This window comes from Lupinus angustifolius, chromosome LG15 (assembly GCF_001865875.1).
Source record: "Lupinus angustifolius cultivar Tanjil chromosome LG15, LupAngTanjil_v1.0, whole genome shotgun sequence".
Lineage (NCBI taxonomy): Eukaryota > Viridiplantae > Streptophyta > Magnoliopsida > Fabales > Fabaceae > Lupinus > Lupinus angustifolius.
The window spans coordinates 19,688,212-19,706,775 of NC_032023.1; the positions used below are offsets into that span (position 1 = coordinate 19,688,212).

At 33.5% G+C, this 18,564-nt stretch overlaps 3 protein-coding genes, 1 long non-coding RNA gene and 1 other non-coding gene across 6 annotated transcripts in view; 2 read left to right on the plus strand and 3 right to left on the minus strand.

Annotated features, from left to right (window-relative positions):
- The window catches only part of LOC109327761, a 2,363-nt gene extending 359 nt beyond the window's left edge, over window positions 1-2,004 (minus strand). Inside the window, exons 1-2 of the mRNA XM_019560913.1 lie at window positions 1,833-2,004; window positions 85-1,472 (exon numbers count right to left, since the gene is read on the minus strand). Coding sequence (XP_019416458.1) covers window positions 85-1,472; window positions 1,833-2,004 — 1,560 coding nt within the window. The remainder of the gene's footprint in view (window positions 1-84; window positions 1,473-1,832) is intronic.
- TRNAR-ACG lies at window positions 2,722-2,794 on the plus strand. The gene has a single exon. It is a non-coding gene; the product is annotated as a tRNA-Arg (tRNA).
- On the minus strand, window positions 4,913-6,045 carry LOC109327271 (protein ENHANCED DISEASE RESISTANCE 2-like). The gene has a single exon (XM_019560340.1). It carries the CDS (start codon window positions 5,938-5,940, stop codon window positions 5,083-5,085), a length of 858 nt encoding a protein of 285 aa, XP_019415885.1. The 5' UTR covers window positions 5,941-6,045; the 3' UTR covers window positions 4,913-5,082.
- LOC109328372 lies at window positions 9,049-11,562 on the minus strand. The gene is made up of 3 exons (XR_002105434.1): window positions 11,368-11,562; window positions 11,216-11,286; window positions 9,049-9,379 (listed from the first exon to the last, which is right to left on the minus strand). It is a non-coding gene; the product is annotated as an uncharacterized LOC109328372 (long non-coding RNA).
- Window positions 13,687-18,302, plus strand: LOC109328371 (probable protein phosphatase 2C 59). Of its 2 annotated transcripts, none has more exons than XM_019561808.1 (9): window positions 13,687-13,786; window positions 13,992-14,222; window positions 15,045-15,172; window positions 15,776-15,874; window positions 15,978-16,136; window positions 16,486-16,572; window positions 16,661-16,752; window positions 17,337-17,411; window positions 17,888-18,302. In XM_019561808.1, exons 2-9 carry the CDS (start codon window positions 14,140-14,142, stop codon window positions 18,044-18,046), a joined length of 882 nt encoding a protein of 293 aa, XP_019417353.1. In that variant the 5' UTR covers window positions 13,687-13,786; window positions 13,992-14,139; the 3' UTR covers window positions 18,047-18,302. The 2 variants fall into 2 exon arrangements, with proteins under 2 accessions (XP_019417353.1, XP_019417354.1); XM_019561809.1 differs by having other exon boundaries at window positions 13,769-13,786; window positions 14,099-14,222.

Below are 18,564 nucleotides of genomic sequence, written 5' to 3' on the forward strand. Positions count from 1 at the left end.
CTTCGAGGTAGTCATATCCTGGATTTCACATTTCAAATCATCAAAGATTAGCCTACACTTCATAAATTTAGTAAGCTTGCACACAGATATCAAGTTGAAGGCAAATTCAGGTATGAGCAGGACATCATGCAGTATGAAGTATTCAGAAAATATGATGGTGCCTGCATAATTGGCTTGCACAGAGGAACCATTTGGTAGGCTCACTGTGATAGGTTTAATTTTATGGAATGCATCAAATATGGACAAATCAGGGCACACATGATTTGTTGCCCCTGTGTCCAGAATCCAGAGTGAAGTGTTACCTGTGAGGTCCTGTCTTTCTTGGCTTTGATCAATTTTGCTAATGTCAAAGGGCCTCATGCTCAGCTGATTTACTTTGTGACTGCAGTCTGCTTCATTAATGGCTTTAGGTTCACCAACACTTTTAAGTAATGAGGTCAATTGTGCATATTGTTGTGGTCCAAAATTAAAGCTTGTCTTCTTTCTTTGCTCCTCTTCTTGTCCTTCCATGATCCCTTTGAGATCTGAGGCATCATTTGCGATGGCATTGTTAACCAATCCACTTTCTTGGCTAGCTCTGCTCCCTTGTGAGTTTGGAGGGAATCCGTGCTTAAAATAACATGTATCAACCGTATGGTTATCTCTTCCACAGTATGTGCAGAGTTTTGATCCATTTGTCCTTGAATTGTTGTATCCTCTCCATGCACCTCTGCTCCTTCCTTGTGTGTATCCTCCCTTCTGCATAGTTGGCTTGGACTTCCATTGTTGTTGCCTAGAATTGTTCATGCTAGGTTGGATTCTTCTGTCAGTGCTATTGAACAATACTTTCGAGTTTATTGAATTGTGTTCTGTTTGTGGTCTCTCTTGTTGTTGGAGTAATGAGAAGGCCTTGTTTATCAAAGGAAGTGGCTCCATCAACAAAATTTGCGCCTTTGTTGTATTAAATTCCTCGTTTAATCCCTTTAGGAAGCAAATAACGTATTCATTTTCCCTGTAACTCTTTAGAATCTTGATCATGTCACAACTGCATCTTGGTTGACATGAGCATAAAGTCATAGGCCTCAAAGATTCTAATTCTTCCCATAGAGTTTTCAAGTCTGTGAAGTATGCTGAGATGTTTCTGTCTCCCTGCCTAATAGAATGCAATTCTTGTAGTGCATCAGACATTCGAAAGTGATCTCCCTTGGAGAACCTTTCCTTCAAATCTTGCCATGGCTCATAAGCGCTATCTATGTATACGGTGCTTTGTCCAATTTGAGGAGTAAGACACCTTGCAATCCAAGAAAGGATCATTGTGTTGCATCGATCCCATGCATCATAATATGCATCTTGCTGTTTTGGTTCACTGATTGTTCCATCAACAAATTTAAATTTGTTCTTGGATCTTAGTGCCCTTTTCATTGCCCTGCTCCAAGAGACATAGTTATTGCCATCAAGTGGAGGGGTGATAAGAGTAGCCCCGGGACTCTCTCCTGGATGTAGGTAGTAGGGGTTCTGAATATCATTGTAGTTAGAGTTGGATTGTATCATTTGCCCAAGCTAAGGGTTGGGAGGATTCTCCATGTGCAGACGTTTTAATGTGAGGAGGATGTTTGCCTTGTTGTTGTTGATTTGTTGAAGAAGATGACTTGCACAGCGGTGAGAATTGCTCCTGATACCATATAACTTGGAAATCTTATCAATGAATTACCTCTCTTAATTCTTCTTATTATTGAAGGAGACTTAAGCTCCTATTTAAAGAACAATCACCAACTAACTATTGCTTGATTCACAAGCAAAACAGAAAAACAGAATTTTCCCTTTAAACATCCTAACAGAATTAACTAACTTACCTAACATCAACTTAAAACAGAATGCATACAACATAAAACAGAATGCATACAAGTCAAGAATGACAGAACTCAATGCTTGATTAACAGTAGCAATAAAATCAGCATTATCATCAACTTGAGCCAATTGTTCATCATCCTTCTCTATGCTGCACACTGCTGCATTTGATCTCATAGCATTAACCAAATGACATTCTTCATTTTCTCTCAATACTTTTATTTATGATCAAATCCAATTCTATCACTATGGACGAAAAAGTTCTTCTTATCAAATGCAAACAGAAACCTGTCATTGAACATAACTTTGGCATTATAAGGTAACAACTTTGGAAGAAATTCATGATGGTTTGCCAACATTATAGTTGTGGACAATGTCCTTGTTGTTCCTAAGGAGAAGTTTGAAAGTGTTCTGCATAAAATATACTGGGGTTATTAAGGTGTATTCATGTATTATGTGAATTAACCTGACATCTCCCAATAAAGAAAAAATTATAAAAATGTAAAATAATATTTTTATATTATTTGGTGATACTTCATTGGATAGACATCAAGACAGGGTCCTCTTGGGATAGAAGATCCATGTTCGACATAGGTACATATCTGCTGTCACATATATTGTGTCACTCATGTCCTATGGACATGTGATTGGTCAGAAAAAATATATTTAAGTTAAAATTTAATTATTAAATATTTTTCTGACAAATCATAAGCTCATGGTACATGGAGTGGTACAAAGTGGGGGACAACTCCCGTTCGACATCCCCTTAAATCACACAAAACCATTCGATAACTTCAATAGGTTCATGGAAGTTCGGGCTTCACCTGAAATTAGTCCATCTACACCTGAGGTGGTATGTTTGATTAAATTATATCTTTTTTCTAGTAACATGAAGACTCCATGGCCCAATGGATAAGGCGCTGGTCTACGGAACCAGAGATTCTGGGTTCGATCCCCAGTGGAGTCGTATCTTATTCTTTTATAGTCACATCCTTGTTAGCCTTGCGTACCACTGAATATAGTAGATATATAGATTATCAAATGCAGGTTAAACTTGTTGATTTTTCTCCCCGTGAGACAAGATATAAGTACTTGCTTCATTGAATTAACTAGTTTTTTTTTCTTATTCATTCATTGGCTTTATTTCTGAATTCAATTTACTCTTTAGAGGGTCGTGATAAATATATTTGATGGGCTCATTATTGCAAAAAAATATCTACAGTTTTATAATATGTTGCAGAAAAAAGGTTCATTATCTTGTTTAATAGGGTGAGTCTGGTCTTATTCTACTACCCTGAATGCTTCTGCAGGTAGATTGCAATTTGCAACTGCTTTTACATCCGTTCATGAAATGGAAAATTGGTTCAATATTTTGCACATAAGCTCTGGGGCCCTTAATATGAATTAAAGAAAGATATAACTAAAGTGATAATTGGCCCGAACAAGTAGTCAGTGTATATAAATGCTACCAAGTAAACCACATGGTTCTCAACCACTTTTGTCTATCACAGCCAACACTACTTAAAAGCTAAAATATATTCTAAACATTATGTATGATAATGGTGGACGAATAAAATAGCAATAATCGCTCAATGGTCACCTTTGAAAGAAAGGGTCTTTCAATCTTGATGATAAAATTCTCAGCTGATGCATTCAAAGCACTCTTTGGTCCCCTTTGCAACACAGCTCAAGTTGAGAAGAAGATCTCAGTTACACTTAAATCACCTCACACCTATACAATTATTATCATTTATTCTTTTGTTATTCAATCACATCTGAGCCACCTCATTTCTTAAAATATAAAACATGTCTTCATTTCAAGAGTTGAAAACGTGCAATGCTTCATGCTACTTTCCACCGTGATTGTGATTCCATTCACTGACTAATCAGTAATCACTCATAATCCACTAATTCTTAATTAGCAGTTCTGTCATTTAAATTATTATTTGACATCTGTAGGGTAATCTAAATGTTAAGATGTATTTTAAACATATTGACGCATAAATATGTTTAAATAATAGCTTGCCAATTCCAAAGTCCTTGCATCACACATTAAATAATAGCTTAAGTAGCGTAATACGACGTTATAGTATGCAAATTATAACCATCTAAAATTTCACTCCACACCAAGCAGATATAAAATAAGCTGTAAAGTCAAGTTACCTAATGTGATGCACTTACCTAATATTTTTCTCCCACTAAAACAAGCTTCCACATCTATCTCGAACATCTTTTCTTTATTCTTTTAAATTGTCATTTTCAGATTAAACAAAGAAATAGGGATTTAATGTTTGTGTATGGACCAAAGATGTCCCGAGCTGGACAACTGAAAAGTAACATGTTAAGGAGTAGAAAACACTGATGTGAATTTTATTTTTACAAACTAAATAATGTTTTTGGATTTGGTCTTTACAAATAGTCTCTTTTTTATATAAACAATAAAGATTAAAGCTCTAAATGTTAACATTTTTAACCGCACTAAGCTTTATTGGTGGATAAGGATTCAATTTTGATGCATTATTAACATTTTTTATGATTTACACGACGTGATGCATTATACACACAACAGTAATTTCTTAACCGCACTAAGCTTTATTTATTGGTAAATTAGGATAAAATTGTGATGCATTGATGCCATTAATGCATGGTCTATCATTAAAAATATTTTAGTCTACTAATAGTTATGTTTGCCAAAATAAATAAATTAAGACATGCACAAAATCTATCAAGGATTAATAAAAAATTGAGTGTGATTTTGATGCACCATTAATATAAAATACTTTTTAAAAGTCAATTATTATTAAAAAATGAATTGTGAATGATTAACTAATTATGTATAAAACTCCTACAATATGAGTAGATATAGATATATTTTTCTTTAAAAAAATAGGCAAAAGAAAGATATTCTTTTCTACTTTTAAGTTTTAACTTATTTTAATTTCTTAATTTGCTATCAAAACGGCTCTATTTATCTCACTCTGGCATCAAAATGACATGGTTATTATAGTTTTTCTTCATTTCTTCAACTTATATACCAAGATTGAGGGAGCAAAAAACAAAATAAGTGAAACCCAGTCACAGAAATTTTGCAATAGAACCCAATTTTCGGTCAATAATTTTATTACTCTATTCACCAATAGTAACAAGCGAGATGAGAACTCAGAAAGATTTTAAGCAGAATCCAAATTGAACTGCTGAAAATCATTAAATCATAACTCAAAATAGAATATTAAATAGGTTAATTTTTTATTACCACTAAGATTTATTATGATGATTCACCTTGTTGCATCCTATCCCACGCGGCGTCTGTAGTGGCGGCGCATCAACAACCGTTGCCGACGACATCTCCATCTGGCAAACCCTAACAGCTCCTATCAACTTCTCCGGCAACTCCTCCTCCGCTTGCGCCTCCACCACGAATCCCATATCAATTGTCACACTCGTCACATACCCTAACGCAAGGTGCAAAATCGCGTTCGCGATTGCGCTGCTTCCGATATCAATGTCAATCTCTAAATAGTTAGGTCCTTTATGGTAATTGCACGTTAACGCCTTCCCTAACAAGCACGCGCTATAATTCCCCACCGCTTTCTTCAAAATCCACGGTCCTTTCACAATCCGGTTCACTAACTTGAACCGCTGGTTCCTGAAGTTATCGTCTCCTTCAACGAACCGGCCTAAGAGCGAACCGGATGGAATTGGTTCTTCTGTTGCGTAATAGAAAACCGCGCTGTGGTGTTCTTTACCTGGAATTTGTAGATTCACTGCGAAGATGAAGCTCTTCATAGAGTTATTATTGGCTTGAGATCTTCGGAGCGCGTTGGCGACGCGATTGTCTGCGCGTGAGAGAACGTTGTCGAGCTTGGCGGTGGACTTGAGCCAGTCCATGCCGGCGGGAGAGAGGAGGTAGTCGCCGGCAGGGGATTTGTGGCGTTTGGTAAAGTAAGATTTGGAGCGGAGGTTGAAAACGTCGCCGGGAGGAGAAGCCCAGCCGTTGGTGCCGGTGTTGAGGTCGACATGGCGGAGAGATCCACCGTGGATAGTATCAGAGATCCAATCGGCGGATCCGGAATCGGAGCCGGAGCTCCGGCTAATGTGGTTGGTGGAATGCATGAATGAAAATGAATGAATGGAAGATAATACAAAATGATTAAAGTGTTACACTGCACGCAGCACAAGGTGAATAACTACTACTCGTGCTTATGAATTCTCGATTTTTGGAATATGAAGCAGGGACAAAACATAAATACCCTTCTATTTTACCGAAACTACGATAATGCCAATGGAACGCGCTATTTCTTTTTTTCTTTCTTTCAGTCATTAATCATTAGCACACGCCTCTATAAAGAAAATCAATAGCAAACCATTTATTTATTTAATATCGAATATTTACACGTTTGTTGATATTTTTTAATCATTTTACATTAAATAAGTTTTATTAAGAATTTAAAATCTAGATACCGACTGTAAAAACTATTCTACATTATCAGTTTATTATCCACTATTGATTTATATTACTTTTATTTGAGAATTTATAATAATTAACAAACTAATAGTATATAATTACTGATAATGTAAAAAATTATTACACTATCAATGTATACATATTAAATGTTTTTATAACTAATTACATATCTTCCTTCTGAGTTCATCTGAGTCGGTCACTGCCACTTTTGTTGCCCTCCGATTTAGTAATTTTTTATATAAAAAAATATTGTGAATATTTGTTTCTATAAAAGGGTTTTCTTGGTGAACTTTTTCCAGTTTAATTAACTAATCTAAAGTATTTGATATTTTTCACTTAATATTGTTAATGTTTACTTTATATGATATTCTAAATTCTTTGACCTCATGAGAATACTCTGTGGCAAATTTATTTATATTATAATTATATGGTGAGACATTACTGTCTACAGTTGTTTTGTTTACACTTTACAGCTTTGAAATGGAACGTGATTCATCTAAGTTTCTTATATATAAAGACGAACAGGAGATTTCAATTTACTTATTTGTGTGAATAGAATATTTCAATTTAATTTTTATCTATAAACAATAAATTTGCCTTTGGCAATTAGTATGTATATCTAAGTAAGAAATACTATATATGAGTTATTATTTTCTGTATGAGGTTTAAATCTTTTATTGGTTTTTTAACACTTCCGTCTTTCTCTCTTAAGAAAAGGATAAAGATAATTTAGCCAAAATATAGTATTTTGACTATTTTCAATAATTTTTTATTCTGTGTATTAAGCAACCATAAAGAAGAATATATAACCTAAGCATTAAGTTTTGTTCTTTTTCATTTTCACATATCTTTATTTTTGAGGCTGATGTAGTAGTTTCATATGACAACTCCAACTTAAAAATAAACGATAGTAAGCATTCTAAATATAGTGTAAAATCTGTACACCGATAGTATAAATTTTTTTACATATGCACATTATCATTCACCTTTCATTTAGATTACTTTTTTTAAAAAATCAACAATAATTAAACATCAATGGTGAATGATATAATGACAATGTATAAATCTTGTACACTGTTCGGGCTTACATCCTTTTCTCTTCCAAATGTTTCCAGCGGTTCATTAAGAGGAGTCACTAAAGTACGTGGCAGTAAGTATAGTAACATGCCGAGACAAACAAACCAGCTAAGCGTAACATCATTACGGAAAAGTTTCCTTGTCGAACCTCCTTTTGTTGTTTTCATATTACCATAACAAGGGACAAAGAAAATCAAACGGGAAAATTGCATTCATCTCTTAAGATTACCAATATAATTACGTTCAATATCTATCTTATTTATAAATAAAAAAACTGAAGGTGTTACTTGTTTGTTAAACTCTCAACCAACCAACCTCTCAAATGCTTACAATTTGCAAGGACTTCAAGTAAATTCTAATAAAATTTATAACATCTCCACTTGACAAAGAATATACATTAATGTTGCATCAAAATATAAACTTTTGCATGTTGTTGGATACTTGCTAATTTTACATAATAAAGCAAGTGATTGTCTGATGATCATATTTTATATTTGCTTTATTTGAAATTAAAACATTAAATATTGATTTAGATATACCTTTGAACTATATTTAGATACTAGAATGTATTATCAAATAAGATTTTTGAGATAGGTAAACTCGTAAATTATACCAACCTCCACCTCCCATAAAAAGAGACGACTATGCTTTTTAGTTAATCAAGGAAAACCACCCCAAATGATTCTCACCAAACCATCATGCAACTAAAATGGCTGGCCTAAAGACCCACATGGAACAGCGTAAATGATCTGCCATAGGAATAAAGAACAATGATTTTCGAAAAGTGCATCATCATGGCGTTGGTATACAGAATAATTGAGAACTTAGTCTTCTGGCAATGTCTACCAAGTCCAGCTCTGAGTTTTAACAAAGATATGTAATACTCTGTATGTGGGGTACTAACTTAGACTTTGCCTTAATCAGACCCAGCATATATAGCATATAGGAGCTTGAGTTTGATCTGACCTCTTAAGCTAAACAAGTTTTTTAGAAAGTCTGAGTATGACTTGTTCATGAAAAAAATCTGGCCTGACCTAGCCTATTATAGGTCAGATAATAGGTCCCTAATAGACGACCTGACTTGTTTCTACCCTTAACTGTATACAGTGGATAGCTATGTGCTTTTACTATAGGAGTAAATCCTCCCTTATGATTCAGAATTATGGCCAGAATGAACTTACTAGCCAGCCCTGGTGTATATGGCATATGGGATCAATATCCAAAGACATAGGCATGAGGCATATCTTCAAATCAATATCACAATTTTCAGTCTAATGGGATTCCTACTGCTGCTTGGCTTTAACTAATTATATCACTGGACTAATAGGGGAACTATCAATATGGACACCTCATTCTTTCAGGCTTGGTAACATATACCCCAGCGTTCCGTCCATGTTTTTCAGGCACACAACTTTGCCTAACATTGTAGGCAAAGTGGCTAGAATCTCTCTTTGCTTCCTCCATATGCAGAATGTATTCCACTCCCCATCCTGTTTAACAGTAAATTTTAGTAATGAAGAGACTCTGCTAAAACCTTGATCCATTTCAATAATCTTATAAGACCGAGAGTAGATGATCAAAATTTAAGTTTTCGGATTCTATGAAATGCCAATTTCACAAGGCATTCAGCAGCAAAATTGCCTTCCTTGCAGGTAGGTAACTTGTTATTGCATTAGCAGTAGAACATAGATTGCAAAATAATAAATTTCTTTGCTGGATAGATGTTTAATTTTGGTTTCTCAGTTCAGTCAGTTGTCAATTCAACAAATGATCAGTAGTGCCTTTATAGGGCTATCAAAGGAAACATGTCCAACCTAGTCCACAGCATACACAAAATAGATAATACAGACTACAGGCTGCTTCTGAAGTTAACTACAAATAAGCCAAGCTTGAGATAGCTGACTCAACTCTTTATCATAGAATCTAGTGTCACACAGATATGTTAACCTTACAGCTCTGATTGAAGAAAGTTGAAAATTAGTTCACGGCCATAAAAACTGCATATGGTGCCTGTTATTAAAAAACAATGGCAACAGTTAATCGCATAAGCTGAAAAGCCTTAGTATCGAAATACCACAATTAAATTTCCGAAAACACTAGATTGTCTAGAATCACTAGATAAGTCTGGAAAAAATGCAACACGGCGATAAAAACAAAAACTCAAGCAACGACATCTTAATTAGATAACAATACTAGCTAAAATCTCAACATATGTTAAGGAACTAAGGTCATAAAGCATGACCCCTGTAGACATAAACCTCAACGGGTTGGGTTGGCACTTGATGAGCATTTGAAGCGAGAATAATGCATGATGGAGTTGTAAATAAATTACATAGGGTTAGGCTACCATTACTTAGGGTTAGGGTGCAAAGAATATTCTTATGAATTAGTCTCGCGAGGATGAGCTACCTTTGACCAGACAAGCGAGATCGACTAGTCAAAGTAAAGACAACCTGGCCTAGAAATTACCTGATTGCAATACCAAGTCACCCCCACCCCCCCTATATAGACATGAAATAACTTCGTTTAACACAAATTCAAAGGCAAAACTTAGAAACCTATCACCCATATCACTAACAATTGCTCACTAGGCTGATTCATAAAAATCTTTAACAGTTTTGCCTACTTCATTCTGGAACTTTATCAGTGCACATTACACTCTCACCTATTTCTTGAATAAGCTAATGAGGCTACTGAACACCCTAAATATATGACACTGCCAACTTGAATTTCATAATTTCAAACTTAAGGTCAATCTTCGGTATCTTGTGTCTTTCTATACATCTAAAATTGAGGTTAGCATGTGGCTTGAAAATCATGGTAAATAAAGCCAGACTATTTCTCTGACATGGTATGGATCTTCAACACTTAAAAGTTAAAACATAAACTTAATAAAACCTGAGCTCAGTTGAGGCTTGACCATATTCCATGGAAATTTTTCCTTTTACCACAACAGAACTTTGGAATTACATGGAAGTAAACAACCTCTGGTTAGTACTAAACTTTAAAAGGTAAAGCTCTCAAAACTCTAATTCTTAAAGTTAAAGGTGCACACAGCTATCCGATAGTCTATCCTCCACGACTGTAATTTTTCTTCCCACATCAGAAAAGAGCATCACATGCTCACAACATACTGGTGCCAAAATGGGTTACTTTTGCAGGTTTTATAAATAACACCAAATTATTTCTCAAACAAGTTCATCTGATCATACAGTATACCCTGCCGAAATTTGGCATTTCTTATTTCCTCATGCATGCTTCTCATCATTAAACAACACTAATTCACACCCAAAAAAAAAGTAAAACTACCAGGCCTAAAAGGTAGAACCAGAATTTGAACCAAAATCACAGCTCAGTGCTCACAGCTAAACCAATGCAATCAATCCTATAGGTGATAGGCAAACTATATAGAAGTTAGTAGAGAAAGAAGCATTCACATGAATTATATACCTTAACAACAATAATCTCAATCTGGTTAGAGAAAATCTCACTAGTCTGTGTTGATTTAATTTTTGGAGCACGATTTTAATTTAGTTATTTCTATCATATATTTTAGCTCATACATTCTGATATATCAGAATGCAGAGGTATACATCAAATTGCAGAGTAGATCAAATGAGAAGGGGAACCCAACAAATTTGGTCGATTCAAAAGTTGTTGTTACAAAGTTACACTACATGACATCATATACATTAAAATTTAAAACCACTAGCAGCATAATCAATAGTACAAACTTGAGAAATTAAACTTCAAACCAATCCATTTGCACTAGTTCAATTTTTAAATACTGCGATCAATGATTAATAACATGAGTAATTAATTACAGTGTGTGTAGGGTTGACGAACCTTCTCCATCAATGAGACTTTCTCCTCTGTTGTGGTTGTTTCTGTGTGGCTAACTTATAAATCCAATACACCTACATATAGTAAACAAAATTGGAATGATTAGATTAGAAATCAGAAAAATGAAAGAAATATGTGAGGAGAAGAAGAATCACCATGGCGAGGACATGAACTGCGATTAGAATAACGAGTAATAAAGGTACTGTGTCATGGATCCATGGTCGCGTCAATGAGAAATGCTCCTTCGCCATTCTATATTCCTCCAAATTCCCAAACCAAACAACCAGGGTTTCGTTTCGTTTAGTACTTCCAAATTAGAATAGTTTTTTTAAGCCTTCGAGTAATTAAGTATTAAGTTAAGTAACACCTAAAGTAAAGTATTCCCACCGGTGGTTTTACCCATCATTTCGTGGTTCGTGTTTGTCTCTATTAATATGTGTCATTCGCTTTCTAATTAAACGAAGCATTATCTTATTAGACCAATAACTCTAGTTCGTACATGAAAGATAAAATATAATAATGTTATCACAATTCTCAACAATTATATATATATTAAATTTGTTTTCTACTAATTGAATTCATTTATTTCTCTTTTTAATTAATGAATAACTTTATCTTTCCAATTTATTCATGTAAATATGTTTTTGTAAAAAAATAATTAATATATATAAGATTTTGAATTAATATAAAAAGACGGAAGATAATAGTTAGCTATATAAAAAGACGGAATATAATTAATATCATAATACTGTTGTAATAATCTCATGTAATATGGTGAATTGATAATATTAAATTTGTGATAGTTAGCTATATTTTCAGAATTACCTTCAACTTTTAAGATTATTTAATGATTTTATGAACTTTCCATTCAATAAAAATAATAATTAATGTAGCCAAATATTTTAAATTGTCTATTAAAAATGATTTTATCAAAGATTAAAGGAGTACCAACAAGCATATGAATCAAGTGAGGTGGAATTATTGTAGTTTCATCAAAGGTCTGGAGTTCTAATATACTTTCATATACTCAAGACGAATTGCTTCCATCTGATGGAGAATATATATGATTTAAACAAAAAAGATCAGATAATTAAGTGTTAATGTGTTATATTAATTCAAAACTCAAATATATGTAATGAACAAAATCCAAAATATCAACACATTATTATGGCATCTATCACCGAACCAATGACATTATACAAACTACCAAAAGTGTGAAATCAAAATAATAATTTATAGCAGACTTTAAAAAATATATTAAGAACGTAACATATTTAAATCATTTAATTGAAACAATCATTTTAATTTTTTTAATTAGTGAGATAGAATTTGAGACATTTTTTTTAGACAACACATTTTTTTCCAGTAACACATCATATTAATTACTCGTTATTAATCATGTGAATATAAGAGGGGAAAATAAAACATTAATGTAGTTGATGATGAACTTATGAACAGGGACAACGAAGTAGGTAAATGTCAAATTAAGATAGCATCAGCACCACTAGTCTGTGTCAACTCAAAGATTCCGAGGTTGCCACAATGAAAGTATATTAAGGTTGTGCCTTTCACTGAAGATAATTATATTATATATGTTTTTTACACTCTCACATCAAATTATCTATCATTCATATATTGAATAATATAAATTAATAGTTGATAATATATTGATAGTATAAAAAACTTTACATTAATGATGTATAAATTTTAAACTCTAAATTATTTTTGATGAAAATGTCATCGTAAAAACAAAATATTTTTACTACGCTGAATTTTATCTCTAACCAAGGTGAATGGAATATTTCCCATATTCTCTAGCATAGGTATATTCAATCATAAACCATTTCATGATTACATTTTTCCATACACTACCAAATTAAACTCTTCCCATATATATTGTTCTTAAGACAAGCTTACTTATAAACAAATTATTTTTTCATATAAATCATTATATAGGGGTGACACAATAAGCAAATGAGTAGGATTGGTTGATTGAAAAATAGTGGTATTTAAGTTTTGCTCATAATACGGCAACGTGTAAGCAACACAATGCACCAAGCTACTATCTTTAGTTATCATCATTTCATCACACATCAAAACAACCTTTCACAGCTCCCAATCAATCACCTAAACAATAAAATAATTAATCAATCACACATCTATTATTTAATTAAATATTTTTATTTTATATTTTGATTTATATTTGTATTTTATGTTTTGATTAAATATTTTTATTTTATGTTTTGATTAATTGTTCTCAGTAACATACATGATATTGGTTTAACGATGCAACAATTCATTCAATTTTTATAAACAATACTTATTCAGAGACAATTGGGTAGCTCAAGTTCTTTACCTAAGAAAATGAGAAAATAAGTTAATAATACATGACATAAGATTTCAATTATCTTAAAAAGAACATATATAACAAATTTTCATTAATAATATCGTGATATGTTGGAACATTTTAGCTGAATTGTTGAACAAACATTAAGGGGTGTTTTGAGCGAAAAGTAACAGAAAACCAATTCTCTCTCTCCCATGCCATTTTTCTCTCTCTTCTCTCTCTCTTAGGTATGCCCTCTCTCTCTCTCTCTCTTATTCAATAATTCTTCTCAAATCTTCATTGTTGCTCAACCTTGGATTCAGTATCTTTACGCTTTTAGTTGCAATAATAACAAGATCTATGTTTAAAGTTTATATCTTTTTGAGCAACTTTGGTCAAGAATTCTGAAATTAATTACAATTTCTTCTTTGGGTTGTTGTGTTGTTTATGCAGGTTAGACATGAAAGTGAGTGATTTCAAAATGACCCACCATTAATGTTATGATCACTTGGAATTACTGAATTAGAAATTGTACTATTGTTTCTTCATTTTCTTCACAGATATAGTATCTCGGTATTTTGAATATTGAAGTTGTTGTAAGATGGGTTATCTCAATTCAGTTTTGTCCTCTTCAAGCCAGGTTCATGCTGCTGATGATGGACCTGTCACTGGTGGGGGTCTCAGGTTAACTTTCTTTCACATATCCATCTTTCTATGGATCTATAATTGGGTGAAAATGCTTTTTTTTCTCTTCTTTTTTGGGTCCTTGCATTTAATACTTACCATTGTTGGTAAAGTTTGTTCATACTTGGTTGTCCTATTGAAAAGAGGGCGAGTCTTGATACAATGGTAGAGTTGTTGTTTCCTTGTGATTTGGAGGTCAAAGACTCAAATGCCCCACAAAGCAGCCCCCTTGGCTTGTAGGGGCAAGGCTACCCTCCCTAGATGTGAGTCTCATGCATTGAGCCGCCCCGTTCTGGTTGTCTCGTAGAATTTCTGTCAATTATATCTATGGTCTGTTGATTTGCATGTTCATAACTCTGTCAGGTATTATTCGAGCATTCGTATGAATTTTATATGTAGGATTCATTAAGCATACATGTTGGAAATATGAGTTATGCATTGTTTAACAAAAAATCTTTGACAAGACATTTGTTAATATGGTACTGTTTTTCCACACCAAATGACTCTCTCTTGTTTGTTCTTTTCACCTTTTGTTCTCTCTCCACCATTGTACTATCTTGATCTTTATTGATCGCCCTTCTATCAAATTTAATATGTTTGCATATCTCTTTCTCAGTTGAGGATGTGTGTCCTTCTATCTGTGTGTGTGATTCAGTTTTCTGTATTACTGATTTAGTTCATTCCTTGGTTAGGAAAAAAAGATGGGGCTGTATATGTATCGCTGTGTTGAAAATTTTTTGTGGCATTTCCATTTAAATACAACTATTAAGAATGAGATTATGAGAGGATTTTGACACAGATTTTGATGATTTGTGTGTGCAGCCAGAATGGCAAATTCAGCTATGGGTATGCTAGCTCTCCTGGCAGGAGATCTTCAATGGAAGACTTTTATGAGACAAGAATTGATGGTGTTGATGGTGAAATCGTTGGCCTTTTTGGAGTTTTTGATGGTATATTTACTTCTTTCTATCATCTACATCTCCGGTATATTTGCTTCCATATGCAGACTCTTGTATACTTTATGCGCTCATATACAATACATAGCCAGCTTTTGTATTCTTGTCTTCCATTGTTAGTCTTATTTTGTGCATAGATTTTCTCAAATATACGTACATAAAGAGGAAATTTGGGATATGTTCATAGTTGTGATCTCATCGCACCTTTGACCTCGATTCAATCTAATTGTGGACGGTTTGATTATTCTGTTTGGCCATAGTATTGTTTTCTACACACCATCAAGGAAATATCTTTGATGATTGCCCATCTAATCAATCTTTCTGTGGGCATAATTTCCAGATGCTTAATTCACCTTTTCTTTAATCCAAATTTATCTTTTTAGTATTCTGTTTTATGACTTTAGAACCTTCATCTATTGCCCCACATGAGCAATTATTTGGCATCAGAATGTATTTCCTTCCTAAAATTTGAGCATGAAAGAATCATTTCCTGTTGGCTATACCAAAATATAAGTATATAACCTATGCTTGATAATATTCTTATCCACTCAGAAAAATAGAAAGTAGTTGCAAATTTCTTGTGTATAACTCTTTCAGGTCATGGTGGTGTTCGTGCTGCTGAGTATGTCAAGCAAAACCTGTTTAGCAATTTGATTAGTCACCCAAAATTCATTTCTGACACCAAATCAGCAATATGTATGTGATCTCCCACTTTAGATGCATGAAATTTTTACCTGAAGTTCTCTAATTTGGTAAATTCTATAGTAATTTGTTTCCTGTGGAAATTTCTTTCACACAGCCGATGCATATAACCATACCGACTCCGAGTTTCTGAAATCAGAACATAGTCATAACAGAGATGCTGGGTCAACTGCTTCCACTGCCATTCTAGTTGGTGACCGCTTGCTTGTAGCAAATGTTGGGGACTCCAGAGCTGTTATATGCAGGGGTGGTAATGGTAAGCCTATTAGCTTTATACACATACATGGTATATTATATACATCCTTAGATGTGTGCTGCGAATTACTTATACAGTGAAATTGTTTTACATGAATTATAATTTTCTGATATCTAAAGAGCTCATATTTATTTACAAAAAAAAAATGCCACTATTTAGAATCCTTGTCTATGCTTATCAGTCTATGGTGAAAGGCTATCTTGATATTGTTTTATTGATAAATTATAAAGGGTGTTAGTTTATTTTAAGTGTGTTTACGTTGGTGCAAAGGTCATGCAGAGAGAATCGCTTCAACCTTCCTTTTTGAATGATTACTTAATATTTCCCTCCCAATTGTGGATTCTTGTAGCCATTGCTGTTTCTCGAGATCACAAACCAGACCAAACTGATGAAAGACAAAGGATTGAAGATGCAGGGGGCTTTGTCATGTGGGCTGGTACAATATAGTTAGTTTTTTTTTAATATTTTAATTTTAAAGATTTATCTTGTTTCTAAATATTGATAACTTAACATGACATTCTCAGGAACTTGGAGAGTTGGCGGTGTTCTTGCTGTTTCTCGTGCATTTGGTGATAGACTCCTGAAGCAGTATGTTGTTGCTGATCCTGAAATCCAGGTGTGTCTGCTATCATCTTTCGGAGATATTTGATTTAGCTGTAGAAGATTCATGTCAGCCATTGCTTATATAGGGTTAATGATTAAGTGAATGGTTCACACTATGTGCATATAAAGTGATAATTAGTAATCTGGTAATGTAGATTAAAAGTAAAGGAGAGAAAGATGCTACTTAGAAAATGAAAAACATAGATTGGAAAGAACATTCTACCAAATGTTTTCTCACTGATGTTGGAACTCAATTTTTTTCTGTATCGAGAGAATTAACAGATTTGCACGAATGAATTTTTATGCATGCCATTATAATTGTTAGATCTTTTTATGTGTTTTGAAATTACCACGATTTATGTTGATGAAACAGTATAAGGTAATAAATCTTATATTGTTATTTACTTATAACTATTCTGCAAACCAACCTTGTACAGTAGCATCTTAGAGCTTGTTCTTTTTTGTAATATAATAGACATAAAATAAATGTCCCCTGTCCTGACTAATTTTCTTTACTGTGGTTAACACGGCCGTAAATCTTATCTGTCTTGCCTTCTTTGTAAAGCTAAGTTCCCGAACATGTTTGTGGTCTTTCAGGAGGAAAAGGTTGACAGCTCTCTCGAGTTTCTTATATTGGCCAGTGATGGGCTATGGGATGTTGTCTCAAATGAGGTTTGCAATGATTTCCATTTCTTCCACTTGTTCTGTTTGATAGTTATAGTGCTTCTTCAATCCATCATAAATTCAAAGACGGATCCAGAAAGGGTTGGAGGGAGGGACCCGTATAAATAAAAACATACGGTGTTACAGATTTTTTTAAATGCATTTTTATGAAAAGAATACATTTACCCTCCCCAAATGGCCAAATCTCACCAAGTTAACGCTTCGTACATTTGGCCGACCTTTTTTATTTTTATGATAAACGCTTCATGTATATAATTAGCTGTGGAAATTTTATATTATTTTTCCTTCTTATCATTCTTCATTTCCATAATTTTTTGTAAAATAAGTGTGCCTCATTTTGCCACTCTAGAGATGGGTTGATATGCATGATCCTCATATATGTAAAATGCACTGGTTGCAAAACATAGTCAAATGCCAGAAAATCATATTTTTCACTCTCACTTCAAATTTCAAGCTTTTTTCAGGAAGCTGTTGCTATGGTAAAACCTATCGAGGATGCCGAGGAGGCAGCAAAGATGCTAATGTTAGAAGCATCTAAAAGAGGCAGTGCTGACAATATCACTTGTGTTGTTGTTCGTTTCCTGGCGAACCAAGGCGCTTCTTCTCATGGTAACTCTGGCTAAGCACCCTTTGAAAGAAATTGTTATGCATTGCTAATGGTGGATTTTCCAAAGATGGGAAGAAATCTCTGTAGCTGTTTACCATTCAAGAGTAGGATACAAAATGGAACATTATGGTTCTCTATAACATAGAGCTTTTGCTCACTGTTTCAGTTTCATAACTGGTGTAGCTAGGAAAAGTGTGTTTGGCCAGATTTATAATTGGATATGTTGTTTGTAAACATTATTTGTCCATGTAATTTTATTAGTTATAGACACTACAATCCCATGTAACAGTAATGAATTATGTGCTTGAATAGTTGTAATGATACCAATAAATATAAGAAATACTGATGCATTTCTTACTATGTTCAACTGAGTGTATTCACCTAGATGTTAAACTGCTAAACTTTGTATTGAATTTTGGATTGCCCTTGTAGTTTAAGAGATATATACATATATATATATATATACATATACATATATATACATATACATATATATACATATATATATACATATACATACATATATATATATAT

What these genes read in the sequence shown, in the direction of transcription:
- LOC109327271 (XM_019560340.1), bottom strand. Translation starts at nt 5,940, where the DNA reads ATGCATTCCACCAACCACATTAGCCGGAGCTCCGGCTCCGATTCCGGA.
- LOC109328371 (XM_019561808.1), top strand. Translation starts at nt 14,140, where the DNA reads ATGGGTTATCTCAATTCAGTTTTGTCCTCTTCAAGCCAGGTTCATGCT. An exon ending in GTCACTGGTGGGGGTCTCAG is followed by an intron (nt 14,223 to 15,044) that starts GTTAACTTTCTT and finishes TTGTGTGTGCAG; the next exon opens with CCAGAATGGCAAATTCAGCT. An exon ending in GGGATGTTGTCTCAAATGAG is followed by an intron (nt 17,412 to 17,887) that starts GTTTGCAATGAT and finishes AGCTTTTTTCAG; the next exon opens with GAAGCTGTTGCTATGGTAAA.